This window comes from Mizuhopecten yessoensis, unplaced genomic scaffold (genome assembly GCF_002113885.1).
Source record: "Mizuhopecten yessoensis strain PY_sf001 unplaced genomic scaffold, ASM211388v2 scaffold10989_1, whole genome shotgun sequence".
Taxonomy (NCBI): Eukaryota; Metazoa; Mollusca; class Bivalvia; order Pectinida; family Pectinidae; genus Mizuhopecten; species Mizuhopecten yessoensis.
The window spans coordinates 35781-55824 of record NW_018408822.1 but is presented as its reverse complement, the minus strand read 5'-3'; the positions used below and the strand labels follow the sequence as shown (position 1 = coordinate 55824).

At 34.0% G+C, this 20044-nt stretch overlaps 1 protein-coding gene across 4 annotated transcripts; it reads right to left on the bottom strand.

The window, feature by feature from the left end:
- Positions 1–5249: 5249 nt before the first annotated feature.
- LOC110464440 lies at positions 5250–18109 on the bottom strand. 4 transcript variants are annotated; one of them, XM_021519655.1, is made up of 3 exons: positions 17484–18109; positions 7259–7491; positions 5250–6298 (listed from the first exon to the last, which is right to left on the bottom strand). In XM_021519655.1, the coding sequence occupies exons 2-3, from the start codon at positions 7466–7468 to the stop codon at positions 5942–5944; spliced, it is 567 nt and encodes a 188-aa protein (XP_021375330.1). In that variant the 5' UTR covers positions 7469–7491; positions 17484–18109; the 3' UTR covers positions 5250–5941. The 4 variants fall into 4 exon arrangements, with proteins under 4 accessions (XP_021375330.1, XP_021375328.1, XP_021375331.1 ...); XM_021519653.1 differs by lacking the exon at positions 17484–18109 and adding an exon at positions 12816–12863; XM_021519656.1 differs by lacking the exon at positions 17484–18109 and adding an exon at positions 11881–12482.
- Between the last annotated feature and the right edge of the window lie 1935 nt (positions 18110–20044).

The following is a 20044-nucleotide window of genomic DNA, read 5'->3' as shown; positions in this document are numbered from 1 at the left end:
AACTTTTTAAGAAAAACAATTGTGGGATAAAATGTACGTAATATGAATATTATGTTAACAAATATTGTGATATATTGCAACCACAAAGATTTGAATAAAACAGAAATATGATATTATAATAAACAAAATGCCAAAATGTGAGAGTAAATGATTCATAAATAATGATTTTTGTTCATATAAAGACGTTTTGAAATCTAGTAATGTGGGAACAAATGCATTTTGTACCACAACTCAGGTTTGTACTCAAGATGCCTTAAGAACAGTACGTACTATTTAAAATTTACTTGATCTTAACTGCACCTTTACAAATTGTTAAATTTGATTATAAAAACGCTTCCCTGACCAATGTCATTTGTCCCATGACATTCCTGTTTGGTACCGATTTGTACCTTTATTAGAATGCCATAACTTAGTACATCTGATAAAATATTAAAAGTTCAACGTATTTACGTCGGTCAAAACGTGTGACGTGTGTATTGTTTTAAAATGTTTACTGAGTACTTTAAATCAGCATATACGCTTGTTTATCAGTCATTTAGCTTTACAGATATATCCTCACAATTTAAAAGAACTACATAGAAGGATATATTAGTAATTTGTTTCAAGACGCACTTGAAGGAAGTTTAAGCAATAGAAAATATACATCAACATAATGACCATACTGAATCTCAAAGTTGACGCAAGAAGGCAACTACAGTAATCCAGGGGACATAAAAATAAAAGGGAAGACAGCGACAGGATCCGAGGAGACATCAAACTAAAAGGAAGGAGACGTCATCAAACCGTAAAAAGGTTAAAAGGTCCAACCAGGTGTTATAGAGGAGTAAGCCCTTCATGCTGCACACGGCACACTAGTCGCGTGATTTCTCAAATCAAAATTAAAATCAGTCTTCAATGTTCACAGAAAAGTTGTGGGTATAAAACACTGTTTCGGTAGCAGTAAATGAGTTGCAAATTATATAAATATTTTTAGAAACGTATTTTGATATTGTTTCTGTATTTGGAAACAGCAAAGTTTGTCATAAGTATTTTGACCAAGAGTTTGGAAATCACATCTTACTTTTCTGATGCGCTTAAGTTTGAACTGTACTATATTACGAGCCACATCAGATACTGATAATTTATTTTGACGTCTCTGAATCTTTCATTGAGAAACAATGTGACTGCTGATACATTATGATAAAATATAAGAAACCCCTTAGTCACTAGATTTTACATAATAGTATTTACGTTGTTAAGACTTTGCAAGAATGTTATCGTGATGAGGACAATCATATTTCGCTCAATAATAATCTATTATAACAGGAACAATGGTATAATACGTTAATGGCCCAGGTTAAGTAGATAATCTATGATAAGTATATTAAGAAGAAAGAAAATGGTTTTATATACAGATACTTCTTGAACCTCATCGGCAGGTCATCTGAGGTTAATTCATCAGGACACGTGATCTATTTAGGTAAACACGTGATCATAATTAGGAATAAGCTAATCACATTTCACCCCGAGCAGACCAGAACAATGGTATAATAGCATAATTGATCAAACTTAAGTAGATAATCGATGTTAAGTACTTTAGGAAGATTTTTTTTTTGAACTGAGATTAATGATTCGTCCTTGATTTTGCGTTCCGAAATCTTGCACTATGACCTCAGGGGACTGGTGTTTTGGAACGATAGTAGCCACTTTGTGGTTTAACGCCCGTTACCAGAAGTCAAAAATCTGCGCCATGTTAAAGTAAGCTGTTCTGGAGACTTTTTTTTTTTATTTAAGGGTAAACATTTCAGTTAAAGTTATGTACGCCCCTATGCTGTTAAGATGAAAAATGTGTTTTGTTCACAGTTGTTTATCCACTGCATCGAAAAACAACAATGTGCATAACGATTCTTCAGTAAATATTGATATGCCTTCCGACTGAAAAGTAAAAAAAAATCAGTGACAACATGGTTGCTATTTTTCTGTTTTGGCAAACAAATCTTTATGTTCTCACTCTGAATCTGTCAATCATTATCCTAACATTTTTCGAGGGGAGATTGACTATCTGTGTACGGAAGCCAATGTTTGAGTTTGATAGACGATTCCGCAATTAACCGACATTCTTGGTTCCTTGATGTCTTACCGTTATATTTTACTCATGGGTTAACTATTTTTCATATTGTATACTCATGCTACAAACCCGTGACGATTATCAAATTGTTCACTGATTTCGCCAATTACAAAGCATGAACTGAAAACCGTCTAAGCGTAAAAGAAATTACTTATATAGAAATACATTTTTTTTACGATACCAGGGTCTAATTAATGCCGTTAGAGAGTCTATTATAAGAGATATACGAAATGTAGAGGTAAGCTATCCATTTATACCAATTAATATAGAAATGTTTTGGAAAAATATAAAAGGGATAAGAGATTATTATAGCTTATTTTCTACAAATTGTACTATTTCAACAGGTTAAAAAATGGGATGATATATTTCAATTTGATGGTGAAATTTGGAATTAAATATATAAAATACAATTTTAAATAACAATGAATACTCAATTACAGTGGCTACAGTACAGAATAAATGAGCACATTTTGACAACTAATGCATTTTGTTTAAAGTAGGAATAGTAGACAGTTCTTTCTGTGAACTGTGTAACATAGAAATAAAGACAATAGAACATGTATTATTGAAATGAGAGAAAGTTCAAAATCTTTTACAAAACTGTTAGTTCTCATTAGATGAATGAATTATTTCACTTGATTTTAATAAACAAATATTTCTATTTGGTTTTTATATAACTATAATGGATTTGATAAAGGTGACAATAGTATAATTTTAATAATATAACAGTATATATACAAGGCAAGATGTCTTAAAGTGTCTTTATCTATACATGAATTAAAAGTTCAATTAAAGAACATTACAATATTCAAAAAGATATTGCAAATAGCAAAGAGGAAAATTAACATAAAAAATATGGAAAAAGTTTATTGATATTTCCTTTACCTGTAATTTGCCAATAATACGTTTTATCTTATTTACAATTTTTTGTTATTTGGAAAGAGAGACAGAATTGAAAAATCTCGATTACCTATCTACTGACACATACATTACCTATCTACTGACACATACATTACCTAATTTCAATCCTTTGCATTGTTTTGTTTAATAATTATACTTCTCCGCTGTCTGGTTGCCTTCATGTCTTTCCGTCTGTCTGTCTTTCTTTCTTTCCATTTTTCTCTCTTTATTCCTTTTATTTGTTTTCTTGTTTCTCTTTATCTGATTACCTTTCCTATCTAATATAACATTACAATAAACAAAATACCACTTACAAAACCAGTCATATGGATTAGTATGAAAGTATGTGCAAAAGTGGAATTGATTATGTATAATGAAATGTATATATTATTGTCAGTTGAAAATACTTTGAAAATAAACAAATCAAAATATCTATATATATCTACATCAGTTTGTAAATTTTGAGCATTATCATTTTTATTAGGAATTCTAGGTCGGCAAGTATCATAAATGTCTCGATTATGACCCAGAGATTTGTCTGCAACACGTGCAAAACCCGGTTGAAATTTATGAAAAATATAAAATAAGCGTAATATGATATTTATATCACCTAGCAGGCAAGAAATCCATACTGATTAGGGTTTTCTTTATATACACATTAGTCATTCCGTTAACAGGAAACCCATCTACCACCAAAAAAAGATTGCTTTAGTAAAGATTTAATGAATATTTTTAGTACAATTTTAAAATGTGTTCTTCCACAAAATGACGTCTTGCACTTTAAATACTTTTGATTTAAGACTTGGTTCATCGATGACGTCTATGTGCTTTTATCTGGATTATGATTTAACCTTATTAGTTTACGATCATAGGGGTATACTTTAACTTAGGGCACTTGAAACATTTCCGCCTGATTTAATCCAAGGCGGATCTAGAAATTTCGAAGGGGTATCCCATGTCAATTCCCATGATCTGATAGTCAGATATTGACATTTCTTATTGATTATTTAGTTTAGGGTTAAAGGAGATGGTATGACCCTAAACAAACCTTCTCTCTCTGGATCCGTCCCTGTCTTCTAGGATGTTTAGATCAAATGTAATGGCGTAGGCTGTACTTTACTGCTGTACATGTTTTCTTAACATTATATAGTAATTTCCTTTTTCTCATAAGAGGTAAATGTACGAGGTAGCAATGTTTCAATAATTACTTGGTATAAGGAATTCAGATACGATGGTATTAGGTTTCAATAATATGTCCCTAGATCAGTAATGGCTGTGTGACGAATTGACGGATATACCTAGTGAAGACAGTCAGGTTTTTAAAAATGATTTTGCTAGTCCTGTTGTTGTTTAGAAACAACTGCTCATTCCTCCATATTAATTTTTTAAAAAGTGTGGATGTTGAAGCTTTCAACGACTTCAGTGGTCTCTCTCCACAGAATCAACAGGTAAAGTAGCAATATCCTTTAGAGCTAAAAAGAATAAAATGGCAGAGACTGAAACTTTCTTTGCCAATTTACAAATTGTCGTCTGGAGGCTGTTGCACACCTCTGGAAGATATGTAGTTAGACATGTCACATAAGTGAATCTTGACATCAATGTTATTGTGACCTGAAATTAAATCACACGTTTCCCTGTACCTGACGTTGTACATGTGGATACCAATAATAACTATATATATAAATGATAAATTGGCTACGTCACAATGTCCATTACCTTATGATTGTACCACTTGTAGCTGTTACCATTCAATCATTATGTTATTTGTTTATTTACACTTGTGTGGTTATGACATCTACTTTTGATTGTGTGTTCTTATGTAATATATTATGCTCTTATTAATTTCTCGATTACTTACATTTTTATTGGTTTTGGTAATGAACTTTAACATGCTTTTGTTAATATCCCATTTGAAAATATGTATAACATTTTCTGTGTAATATATTTCATATATGGTTATCTATAATCATTGTGCTTATTGATGTTCTGCTATAGTAGCAGTTTTACTTCTCTTTTTTTCATTGTAGCATTTATATATATTCGATTGATGTCTCTTGATTAGCGTGTGCATGACGTAGAATGCTTAATCTTATTGGAATTTATTTTCTGATGCATGCTACCATTGTGTTTATGTTGTATCGTACAGTTGTTATTATCGTTAGCTCTACTGAGTTAACGTTACTTTGTTAAAAACACTTAAAGTAAAATGAAAAGAAATTCTGATTTTTTTTTAGATATTTAATTAAGTGGGATGGGTACATTTGTATATTGCGTAAAAAACAACGTCACAATATAAAATTCAATTGTGTAATTCCCACTGTATCAATTTTGTTGAAAAAAATGTATTATTAAATGTGTACAATACAATTTCTTTCACAAACAAGTCCCCTGTTAGAGTTGCCTCCCTTGTTGCGTCAAAAGAGATAAGCTGCCTTTCACATAGTGTTCACACCTCGACCAGACTGCGAATGGTATGGGAAGCAAATGATTTACTACTTCATTCAGGGTGATCATAGTTATTAACAATACGAAGCACATTGCCAATGACTGTAGTATATGGTACGTCTTGGCAAAGGGAGAAAACCTTGTCAGCCCTATATACGTTTGACTTGGCTAATCCACATAGATCCGCAGACTTTAACATTCATCATACATATATAGTGCTATATCTTCGTGTACATTCTACATCCAGCACTAAGACACTTTGGGTTGATTTGATACTTTCAGTTATCTCTGACTTAAATCTCTCGTTATGAAATAACAAAAAGGCATGCTTTTCAATTTTAGTTAGCTTTGGTTGAACAAAATCAATGACGTATGAGCAGAGAGTTTGATGTCATTCACGTTCCATATTTTGATGTTAAGATTATCGTGTTAATATCAAAACCTTATGTGCCTAATAAGGTTTGGTGTTTGCTTCGTATACTGCTTCCCTTATATTAGTTCCTTACTCCCACGTCTTCTCGCGAGAGCTGTCAAGTCTCGCGTTGTTTTCATTGAGCAAGTCCGGGGGCGGAAATCATCAATTTCATCGTCGTCCTCTGATTCCTCCTCGTTTAACATCGTGACACTGTTGGCACTCCTAACGCCATAGTTTTCCAGATCCAAGGTAATATCAATACTAGTATTGGACTGGAAACTCGTATTGGACTGCAAACTCGTGTTGGAGCTGGTCAGTGTCTGTTTATTCCGGAAGCCTGCCCTCCGTTTCGCTTTGTTTAGTGACACTATAGTATCATGAATGTCACAGAACTGACGTTTCAATAGGATGTCATGCTGACGGAGCATAATCTGGAAGTGTTAAGGAGAAAACAACAGGTGCCAGGATTTTTAAACTCATAACAAAATCAAAAAGACAATGGTGTAAACAATAGCGACTTATATTAAAAAAAAATGTGACTATGTTCAAACTCAGATTTTGTATTCAAGTTTCATATTCCCAATTCAATTCAATTGAAAATCTATCTTATAAAAAATAGTTACAACATATAATTTTAGTTTGAGCATGAAAAATCAAGAATGTAAAATAAGAAATTTCAGAAAAGATAATATACATAAAAAAGACAGCAGTGTCATTACCATAACCAAACATAATAGAATACCTAGGTGTCAATAACACTGTAATTAAAGCTCAAAATCGATAACACAATGGCAAAATATGAACAAGTGAAATATTTACATGGAAAAATTTAAAACATTACAGGGAGTTAGGGACCGACTGTTTCGTTATGATAACCTTTACTTGACTCATCGACGACACAAGTGACTTAAATCTAGATAAATCTAATTAATGCCACGTCCTCAAAAGGACCACCGGGGTAGTGACAACGCAACAACACATCACACTAATGGACATAAACAGCATCAACAAGAATACCACACCAGGAAATAGAGTATTTCCCAAAACGATCACGATGAAGATTACAAAACCTGTCCATAGTCTTCGTCAACCTCATCAAAAACCAAAGTGCCTTATATAGTATTTCGTCACATTGCCACGCTTATGATGACGATACGAGTGAAATTATTATACTTGACATTTCCGTCAGTAATCGATGCAGCATTTTTCAATACCATTGAAATTTTTACAACACATTTAGATACATTTATCATGAACGGTAGTATTGTAGAAACACACTGTACGTGAGGTATCTTTGATATTTACATGGATCATTACATATGAGATTGATTTAAGAAATCAGAACGACCTTTTAGAAACATATAATGGACTGTGTTAACAGCTGAGCTTACTAATTCTTGTTTAATCCATAGTAAGGCCTGGCTCAGGTCTGAAAGACGTTCCGCAATTTTGTCCGCCCCACGAAGATGATCGATGCTGCCTTTTCGACTGTCGAGTGATCGGGACTCCTCTACTTTATACCGCTTAGGTAGACGGACAACACCGGGAAGACTCGAATGACGGAGCGGAACACAGCTACTTTCCTGTGATGCCATATTCATTAGCGGCCATTTCGTCTGTATGTCTAAATATAAAATAAAAATTGAAAGCGTTTTAAAACTAGGAAATAAACTACTCAAGTTGGGGTCGATTTTTTTTTAACAAAAAAGTAAATAAGATACGTTCATTTGAGCAATAACTTTACGTATAAATTCTTAGTAGTAGCAGTGGAAGTTTTCAAAAGAATCAATAAATCATTTATTGTTTAACTTTGTAATTTTAGAGGGCAGACTGCGGCTTATATACAAAAACAGAAAAGAATACAATTTTTTAACTCGTGCTAGCTAGGTCAACAATATGCCACAAGTAAGGCCGACCTAAATCTTCTACCTCATTGATCCTGTACAATTAGAGAGAAAAGAAGGTAATCAACGATCAATTACTCAATAAAAGTAAGGGATATTTTCTGAATCAGTGAATATTATTATAATTTTTCTGTGTATGAACTTAGGTTGTATTCAGGACATTAAGTAAGTTATAACTTTAGTGTAACGAGAAATATGCCAGTGTTGGCGACCTCTACGAAAAAGCAGATGTTCAACTAGGTACATCCGAAACTGTAAATACCCCTCGCATCTGTACGCGAAAGTCGTGTTTATATAGTTTCTTTTTATTGAGGTGATGATATGCTTAACACACCAGGTTGATTCTGCCAAATGAATATTAATACAGTTTTGTAATGATATTAAACCTGTTTTAATGTAATGTGTCGGTAACATGACATCTTGCAATTTTAGGTCACGGGCATTATTGTATTTAAATCATGTAAATCTGTTCTGTATAATTTGTGTTTACATCGGGTCTTTCGGTATATTGAGGTTTAGATTCTGTGTGCAGTACTAACTCTACAAGGAAGCAGGTCGCTCTTGAAATCGTTCAAATGTTTGTCTGCATTTTAAAAATTTGATGATTGTACTACGAACCATATACTTCCAAAATATAGCTACCCAATAAATATACACCTATACTTGCACCAGCCCCTCAAATCCCATGTGCCGGTCTCTGTACTGTGTATACAAATAATGCGTAAATACTGTAGCTCATGCTTGGATTACAGGTGTAGGGCAACCTTTTAACTTCGACTACATCAGTTTACTATATGCATGGGATTAGACGGTTCACTCTATACAAAGATAAATATACAGAGGCAACACAAGTAATGAATAATCAATGCAAATAGTTAATTAATTTGATTTGATGTGAAGAGGTAAATTTCATTTGTCTAACTTGCATTATATACTATCATTACTATATATACAGAGTATGGACCCAATATCTCCTGGGAAAAAAGAAATCATTATTAGACGTGATTCAAGCTACTGTCCCGGAGAGTTTACTTGTGCAATTAGACTCTGTCGTTTTCGAAATGTTTGGACAAGGGCTCCGTATTGTATTTTGATGATGTTAGATCACCAATTCAAAATATAAAAAAATCTTTAACAGGTTTGATAGCATGCTTATTATCTGAAGTCAAGCAGACATTAAAGTGTTCCCGGTGATCTACCTACTGTCTAGGATATCACTGGAGAAGTTACACGAGAGTATCTGCTTCATTATAAGAGTGTCTTGTTTCACCACTGGTTTGTTAAAGTTGGATTTTTTACAAACTTAGTCTGTTTTGATGTTTTGTTTTTGGTATAGATTTTTATAAAAACTTCAGATATACCGTGCTTCCGTGTTTGAGCTACTGTACTTGTTTGAATTTTACACTAGTAGTTTATGTTTATACAATATCTAACTTCACAAGGGTTCAAACGTAGAGGTATCCCAGTACATTTTGACTTCTGAAAGAGTTTAACCATGCAGAAATTGTACCACATTCGAATAAATGTGTATTTGTAAGAACACACTTTTCAGTGCAGCATAAATTCTCTTAGAGTGAAAAAATCAAAGCATGTGGTTTGTTTAATCTATTGGAGAAATGGTAATTATTATCAAAGATGCAAGTCGTAAGCACCTCTGACATACTTTATCAAAACTCTTTTTAACCTTATGACAACAAAATGACTGGCGATGCGTGAAATGAGGCCTAGTTAAAGCCGTTACAGCCGTTATAATATCAATATAAATACCTCGACTCGTAGTCTGGTCTTAGATAAAAGCGTTAGCGTGCAACAGGGCAGGAAATGAGCACTAATTTATGCTAAACCATGTGCATCACTTTTCTTGGCGCACATGTTGCGAAGTATTCAAAGAGTGATACGGAACACACCATAAAATAGCTTTAACATTTTTAAATATCAGAATATCTAACCGGATGTTCTACATAATAGACACAGAAAGTATGTAAATTAATCCTTTTATAAAAGAGACTGATTTTTCTAGAGGCAATATATTTTCATGAACATGACAGATAAGAGTAATTCTTACACAGTTAATTCATCTTAAACACAAAATTCTACTTACGGTTCGTGCGAATGACATCAACTATAGTCCTTTTGTATATGGATACTGTCGTTTCACAAATCATTATCGCTTAGGCTTTGTTTTTACCGTTAATTTAGCTGTTGTATCCATTATTTGCTCTATTGGAACTAGAACACAAGGTGCATTTCTCTCTTGTTACGTCTTCTAAATCAATAGATTCCTTAACAAAACTATTTTGGGCCTTATCTGATACGTACAATTATTTGAAATGTAGGCAAGGTACAAGACTTTAAAACTTTTTTTATCGATGTCAAGTGTTCTACTAGTATCACAAGTCCCCTGGGCTATCCACATCGTTACACAGAATTACACCCTCGTACAGGGTACTATTTTTAGAATTAAACACTCTGAAGTCCTTTATAACTAATTGCGCGTGCGGGCACGTGTTGAATGAATTCATGTGATAGCAGTGTTTTTGGAACTTATTCAGAATGTATGTTTTCAATTAGCTGGATGGATCAATTAAGCGAGGCTGGCAACGATTGAACCATTGATCTCAGGGGTTTGTATTCCATAATTTTGACACATCCATTTGTCTGGTCTAACCTGTTATTGGTCAGTAAATCTTGTGGCTCGGAAGGAATGTTCTCATCCGTGTTCTTACAATAAATGACCTCCCCTGTGGAGGGGTCGGGCTGATTAACACAGATGTGATTATATGGCATCATTCCTCACTTTCATGTTACGTGGTAATATCTTCCCGCAGGTGTTTTATTATAAATAGAAATCTACTTATTAACAGACTACGGCCAGGACTCGACTAGTAGTGATTGATTCATATCGTTTGGCAAAGCTACACAATAATGTACACTGTATTTTACCTATGGTCAGAAATAATAGTGTACATTTCTCCGTATAAACGGCCGAATTTCGTGATTATAAAGTACTCTTTTCTTGAGTGAAAAATATCCAGATAAGATTTTTTGAAACGGTTAAAATGTTCCAAATTGTCTTCACAGAAAGGTTCAATAACATTTTTAAAACAACACAAATCAACAATCAAAAAGGCAAAGATCGAGAAAAACACCAACTGTTAAACTATGATGGTGCTCGGCCTGGGTAGTTCAAAGAATGGTTAGCGTAATGACAACTCAATGTATACCTTTAATCTCTTACATTTTCTTAAAGGTTAAAAATAAGTGTAAATGCACATGAGCAGAGATCTAAGACAAAAAGCTCAAAAATATTAGTTAGTTTTCAGATATTTCGCAAACATTTGTTTTTGAGAATCTGAATTAATGAGTCATTAATCTAATGTTTTTTACATCTGGGTCCAGACAGTAAACTTACACTCACGTCAAACAAGTCATCTACAACTTCGTATCGTTGACGTGATGCCGTATAACACATATCCTTGGTGTCGCTTTTTGTGTAAAACGTATGTTTAATATGTATATTAGTTACTTACTTATTCTGTGAAGGATGTTTTTTTCTACAACAATCCGATGTTGATGAGTTACATATTTCGGACAACAGAATTTCAGAGTTAGATATTTTTCTTATTCGATGAATACGTTGTCCTCCTATTTTTCTGTTGTTGATACTCATTTTGTCTTGAAACAAAACGATTGTATGTCCGCTCAATCATTGGTATGAAGACACCATGTACATTTTCGTCCGTTCCAATATTTGTTTATAACGATTTATATGATATCAGAACAGAAATATGTCCGTACATAAAAGGTTAATCGTTAATTTAATAGATTGTCTATGTAAGTATAATAAAGTTTTGTAATAAAATTGTATTCCATCATTTCATGATATCTGAAATGTACATTGTGATATGAAGTATTGTAAGTGTATACGAAATAAATGTATACTGAGTAAAAGGGTGAAAGTTGTTTAGATATAATAAAGTTAGAAATAAAGCAAGTTACAAAGAAAAAGTACAACAGTTGGAACATTATCTTTTTAAATGCCTACCTGTCTGGCTTCCTATTTTAACATCCCAGGTGTGTATACAGGTAACAACTCCCGAAGCACTCACCTGTAAGTCTTGCTGTGTAACAACTTCCCAGTTTATACCTGTATTTGTCACTTTCACCAGAGGTAAGGCTCGACCTGGTGGGCCTACCTAGCAGGATAGGTATGATAACATTCTGATAAACATGCCCCTGCGAAACAATACACTAATCCGATTGCTGCCAAGTCAATCGTTCATATTATTAAAAACTAATTTGTTTTTTGATAAAAGGTCCAACTTTGCCGTGGTTTCGTAGTTCTGTAAACATAATTGGGGAAAGTTAAGTGAGTAATTCACAAGTCTCCCATGTCCAAGGTCAGTCAATCTGGCTGGACCGGTGGATACCGTAACGCCGATCCGTTGTCCGGGTCTAACCTCCTTTACTATAACTGGTAAGGAGAGGCTGGCAGTCGTGGGACCAGTCGTATAGCCAGCCTTTTTCGTTCCTTAAGACCTCCTTTTTGACAAACAAATTGTTCACTTATATCTCAAATTGACAAGCATTTGCGTTCCAAATACAAGCAGAAAAAGTAGCGCCCGGGCTGTATTATGTCAATCTAAATATTTCTGAATAATGCGTGGTTCGACCCAAGCATGGTTAATGACCATTATGTGTCGCTGGAGATGAGAGTGAACCTCATTTCTCTAACGAGGCACGGACTTTGTCCTGTAAATAATTTATAAACACACACGGCAAGTCAGATCGAGCCTTTAGCAAGTTAACAGACCTGCAGCAATATTTGGAAGATATCACACGCTCCATGCTAGCTGTAATTGAGGTTTATCCCGCACAATTTTGCAATAAAAAATAATAGAAAGCAATGACGCATTACTACCCATACCAGACCAAGATATTTCCTTAATTGTAATGAAAATATTCTATGTATGCCAGCTTTGTTAGTACTACTAAACCCTGTATTTCGTGACTGATCTTCACTAATTAATTTGATTATAATTACCTTTTGATGATTTCCACGATGTACTGTCATGAGAAATAATTATCATGAAATGTAAATTATGACGATAGCGTTCTCACGAGGAGTTCGTATTGAAAACCAATATAGCGTCACGCGAGTTCGTTCTAATGTCATATGACCCATCAGGTAATTACACTTAACTTGTGTTAAAGGGATGGTATGATTGTTTGTCAACGAGTGTCAATTTCTTATTCAAGATTGAACCTGACGTAACACAATACATTATGAACTGTTTTAATATACACAAAGACAAAACCTTGTCATATTGCCATCATTTGTCCAGATACATTTTGGCGTTATAAACGGGTTTTACGATATAGTTGATTGTATATATTTGCAGCAAGTGAAGTGGCAGATACAATGGAAAACAATATAGGAAGTGTAAAAGTCTATAAAGTCAAATATATTAATTTTTACTGAACCCGAAATATTTTCCAATTAAAGTTAGTATATGCATTATTAGTGGACCTGAAAGCTTTCACGAACAGCACTACAAGAAATATTCTGTCTTATGATATTTCCGAAATAATCACATACGAGGTGTCTTCATCTGAACATCATGTTTCTTTATGGCAATCTATTTTACACCAGGCGCGTCCTTAAAGACATTGGTTCGCAGCCTCCAAGGAGTGTTGACCGGTCGCAGGTAGCCTGAGTACCGGGTAAACTTTCACACCCTGAGTAGGTCAGCCTGGTGACGGAGGAATGGCCATGTTAGTCATTGTCACTACACCTACTGAGTGTAGGTCGGTCAAACCTCATCTACCAAACTGAGAAAATAAATACCTAACCCATTCATGGAAATATTTCTCTTTTTTATTCGTATCGTGGTGATATTTTGGGACAAAAGTATTTTATTCATGTTTGCAGTATAGATTAGAGATTTACGAACACATTTTGTGTCATTAAGCTGACAATGCTCTACACGTGTGATTGCTTTTAGTTATACTCAAGGTTCATGTCTGGGGAACAGTGCTGTGTTACCTTAATTGCAAAACTGTTTCAAAATGATATTTTCTCTTATAATAATGCTGAAAATATTTAAAATACTGCATTTCTTGTCTTGCAATGATCAGAAACAGTTAATTGCTTGTGAGACTTTTCAATGAATGTTCATTTAAGCCTTATAAATAGATGTAACTCACATATTACTAAACTTAGCAGACATCAGACAACTTCATATTGTTGAAATAATATTTTGCCATAATCTTTTGATTTATAAACTATCAAAATTGCTTAGGACAGAAAATGTTACTGAACTATGCAACCTTAGATAAAAGTAACGCTACTCATTCTATAATAGACCCCGCACCTATTGCCATAAACCTATAGTGTTTTACTGGAGCTTTACCGTCAAAGTTAACACTTATATGATTAAATTAAATTCGCATTATAACTTAATATTGTAAGCCTATAGTTATATTTGCGGTGATAAAAGTACTCGCGGTGCCCTGAAAAGGCTGATTTGTTGGTACGGGTCCCCAAAGTCTGGTTAGCTTACGGATAATTAATTTTAGATTTTTATTAAGGTGTACTTGAAAAAGATTGGGAATCAAACCAATCTGTGAAACTATATCTTTATAGGTTCATATCAATAACTTAAAAACAGGAAACCTAAACATATTTGTAAATTTTCAAATCAGTTTTTTAAAAGCGTATATTGAAAATTCAGGCTCCCGATTTGTTAATCTAACCAATCAGGTCCCGTGTTTAGGTAGTACCTTGTCGAGAACTCCAGTAGTGCAAATAGTCGCTGTAGTATTCTGTTACTGGGAGAACCTGTTGACTAGAGGAGACACCCAGGTACTTGACCTGTGTATTGACTAATGTGTGTATTACTCACCACAGACATTAACCCCTCTTCTGCCTCCATAGTTACAGGGCATCACGCTGGAATGCTTACTATCAACCTCGGGAATAATAGAGAACAAAGTCCGCAGACTTGTACTTCAGAAAGTACCAAACTTACCAACATCATCGAGAAAAAGATGCCAAAATTTCAGTTTCTACAATTCACACAAAACATTGGTTTGGTGAGGTTTCAAATCAACAGACAGTGTATCCAAACTGATTACTTAAAGCATTTCCAACTACTGCCAATGGTTGTGTAGAGCGGATTTGTATTGGAACAGTAAAACTGGTATTTATCTTCACCAGCATTATTACATACCATTCAATCGGAAATAAAATATAATGTAAACAGTTATAAGGTTAGATAAAAATAACCACGACCTTAAGGTTGAGTGTGGTCGTGTTGAGGTTCTGATAAAGGTCGTGATTGTGGGAAAGTAGCATTACTTATAAGGTTAGATAAAACAAAAAGTTAACCATTGTTTTAATTCCTTGAAGTGTCAACAACTTGGTTCATGTCTAATGTACTTCTAACGTATCTCGTTTTCATTGTTTTGGGAACAAATACATAATGCTTTCAGACAGAATATAGACTTGGGTACTTGAATGTATTGAAATATAATCCATTTATATGATTCCTCTATCTGAGTAATGTTAACCGACCCAACTTAGGTCTTGTGGATATTGACTTGGTTTGATCAGAGCAAAACTTTAACAGAAGTCATATTTATGACAACCGCAGTACGATCATTTAAGTTTGCATATGTGGTTTATTTTATTTCTATTTTCAGAAATTTGATTTATTTGCTATTTTTTAACAAATACAATGACTACCGTAACGGGTAGAAAGAAGATAGCATCTGCGATACAAGATAGTAAACCATTATTTAAAAAGCTATGTTTTTTGTTAAATCTGCATTTCATATCATAATGTTCAGTTGTATTGAAATGCATGTTTTTTTTCAGTTGCGCCATGATTCATGTATATCAACGCACCTAAAATAAATACATCTAATAGTACTTAAAGAATCACACATTTACATACAAAAAAGAGTGAATGGCGAGAGAGGAATTCATTTAACAGAGGAGACCTAAAACCATAAGGTAGCCATTGTACCACAGTACTGGGGCGAGACATTACCACAGGGAATACGTACATTTGTATACCTCTAAGATGCTTTTGTTCAACGTAATGAATTTCGGTTTTATACAATACGGACTTTGTTGAAATAATTGTATAATAATAGTTATCGATTTTGTTTAATTTCAATACATTTAAATTTATAATGTTATTTTCGAATGATGCATAAGTGGGGTTTTTTGTAAATAAATAGGTTTAGATCAACACATCGAATTGAAAACCAAGTTAAATGGCGTTCTAAATTAGCGTGGCTTTGACAAATGGTTCCAGAGCATGATTAATACACAAATCCAATATCCCAGTCAGTGAAATTGAAAAGTGAATCTATCTTTATTACAATCACATTCAATTTAGAGCTTACTCATACAGAAAGGCATTACGATGGGTTTCAAAACGAAAGGAAGGTAACTTAATCTTCCAGTTGGTGGTACATATAATGCCACATTCTTTCATTTTGTTTTCATTTTTTTACCTATATATCTTTATCATTGTAGCGACATAAGCTAAAGTGCTTCTCAAAAAGATACCTACCCAAGCCCTCGTGGGATTTAAAAGGTAATACCTGAAAATCGATAAAAGCGTCACAATATCGATACATCACCTAACTTCTGTATAAATGTCTTCTGTAATCTTTTCTTTATTCCTGTGAATATGGCTTCATCCACCGAGTCGGAACATTCAACCAGCTATCGTCTAATGCATAATGTTTGATAAAATTACATTTTAAGATAGTTCCTTCATACTTAACACTTTTTAACATATTCTGACGTAATTAGATGATGCAGATTTTGAAAATGGTTTATGAGCGAAACGTCGTCCTGTTTGTATGAATGTGTAGATAATCATTGACAGAATACAGTACTTCATCTTACATATTTAGTTACCGTCCACAACACATTTAGATAAACAGGTGAACGACAAATTAAATGTCAACATGCATACGCAATGGCTAATGTAATACAAGATAGAAAGCGGGGAAATATAGACCACCAAATACACGTTGACACTGATGGTAGAAGTGTGCTTAATGTTAGGTAACTTAATTCTTTTAAATGGAAGTAAAAAGATGTAATACATGTGAAAAGGGGATGAATATTTCGTTCTTTTGTACATTGTAGTATAAAATTCATTTGGAATGAAAGCAAGGTAATTGTTTGGTGTTTTTTTTTTTTTTGGGGGGGGGGTTTCGTTTTTGTAGTTGGCATAGTATAAACATCATAAATACCGACAGTACATGCTAGATTGGAATACATGACCAATCAATTTAAATCAAATAAGTTTTATTTCAACATGGTTTGGTTTGTGACAGATTCTATAAAATATCATAACTTTATTTTTATGATATACTTATTTCCACGCATGTGTCTCTTCAGACTGATTTGCAATAAAATTGATGGATAAATTCTCAAATAATCATTGATAATCCCTGCTTAAATGTATCTAAAACAAGTTATATCAATTCGTGATCGCCTTCCTTATTTCCAACATTAAAAACTGCACAAGTTATTAACATTAAGACACTCCGAGTTTGTTTTCCACACGAACCTATAAGAGTTATTCATAAAAGTTGAAATAACTTGTTTATAATTGTTGTAAAATATATAAAGACATGCAAATTCTAAATAAATATATATACATACTTGCATACGTACACTTACCTAGTTTGGTAGGTTATGTATATCCATGTCTGTATAAAGGTCGGAGTCTTTAACTTCTGAATTTATCAAAAGCGTTGCCTTTCTTCCTGGAAGGGTTTGCCCAGCACGAGTCTCCGTTCGTCTACCGTTACATGACTTCTACTAATGTCGTGGTCGTTAATGTTAATTTCTCCGACGGATGATTGGGTGTGACGACTGATTGCTCCCTTGTCTACTTGCAATTAACACCTGTAAAACTGGCATTACCACTTGTCAACGTTTACCACCTGCAGTCTTCGATGTAATTTAAATGGCATTTCAACTAGTGTTGATCAAATGCTGCTCTTTGTATATATATTCATTTGGTTAGGTAAAGAATCCAAACTTAGTTCTCTATACAGTCACAGCGGTCACTTAAACCAAGCGTCCACGATAACGATTGTTCGAGCTTTGGACGAGAGTTGTCCTTCGATGAAGTTCAAGAACACCCTGTTGATGTGAATAAAGCTTTTTACTGTCCAGGTAAAACCGCCACAGGTAGACATGTACAAGGGGTCAGATCATCTCTTTGAACTACATCATTAACATAAATTAGCATACTACTACATACCATACACAGTTGTAAAACGTTTCACGTTGATGTTGCACCATCATATTTGTATATATATATCAGATTATATCTGTACCATTCGTATATATATATGCGTATGTGTTGGCTTTCTTATGTGCTATTTAATCGATTGCACTATATACAAGCATTGTTCGTGTGTTCCGTGGACGCCGGTATACTTTAACTCCCACCGATCGTTATCACAGCCTACGTATATATACATATGTTACACCCTGCTTTCTTACAAACGACAGGGCAAAGAAATACATCATTATAAACATTCTTTCCATACGTGTCTTTACTCAGAAATTATAATACATTATTTTTCTCTGCCTATCAGTCTTCGATCAAAAACGTATCCGTGAATTTTGTTTTTGTAGGGTAATGTCCCCCATCCATTGTTAGGGGATAATTGGACGAGGGTCCATGATGATAGTTGATACACGAAGCTAAAGCTCGCGAGGAAGATAAAAACAGCACAGACATCTTGTACGTTTATCTGTTCAATTTCGTCTTCTGACCCAGGGCATCAACCAATGATGAGTAACGCATTCACATGATCACCTGCCAAAAGATTGTTCTTCATGCATAGATAAATGTCGAGCATGTTGTTGCAAAACTTTATTATATTTTATCGTACATGAAGTGTGGTCCCCTAATATGCTCGGTTTTCTTGTCCAGCTACATTGCCTTTACCAAGCTTTTTATCTTAAAATGATTTCATTTTTATTTTTACTGAGTTCTTTTAAACTCTTTGGACATTTTATATTGCTTCTTCAATATGTTGCTTTTCCTGCATTGTTGTCTTCAAGCTTGATAAACATTTGTATATGAATTCAATGAAAAACGCGCCTCAGCATTAAACTGAATACATGTGCGATCTTTTATTTTCATCTTTGATTTCTTGGCTAGATTCTTCTTAGTCTATTTATATCTACTCTAGCGTAACACATGTGTTCAAATATGTGAAAACAATATGTTACATCTGTTGCACACGTATGTGCACGTGAATTACAAATCAAGACGTACCAGTATATACTGTTAAGATATATATTATCACTGTCAGGTGTATACATCTCCCTAATGTCACGGTGAACTTTACTACAGAGTATTATCTTTATCGTAGTATCATGGCGTAGGTTTCATTATAGGATTTCAATGATAAATGATTTTGTGTCCATTAGTCAATATGTATCCATAGAATTATATCGATTTGGAAGTAATTCAGTTATACCCCAATCACTGCCATGACTGATGGCCGATATCATCATCAGGCATATCAAACACAGGAAATAATGATAATGATATGATCCAAGTTCCTAATAAATTACCATAATCAAATATTGCGATATCTCATTCAAATACAGTGAAATATGCGCATTACCTGCGCCTCGGGTAGAAATCGTAGTAACACCACAAGAAAAATGACTAATGCATTGACGGTCCAGTCAGTTATTACAATTCCGTCTTTGCATATTGCAGAGTTATCTTCTCTTGGGAGCAGGTATTGATTGTTACGTCACTTGTTTGTGAGAGTAACGTCATCAATTTTTGAGAAAACGATGTAATTTTCTCACACAAACCCATGACGTAACAATCAATACCTGCTCCCAAGAGAAGATAACTCTGCAATACGCAAAGACCGAATAGAAAGATGCACGAATTGTTTAAATGGACTGGATATTTCCTTCTGTCGAGAAAGAAATAAGGTGGAGAGATACTGTAGGCTACATTGTGTTTTCACGGTTCGTATAACCATTGGTGATGAAGACAAGAATAATGATGGTTTAACTGTCCAAGCAAGTACTGTTTTAATACATCAGATTAACGCAGCACGCCAAAGATGATACGAGTTTAAACTGTTTCTCACATCAAAGGCAAAAATGAACGACAACATTTCGTCCTGTCTTCACCACGACCTGATTACTTATGACATATCAGAATACAACAATGGGGGCTCAGGCAAATAGCT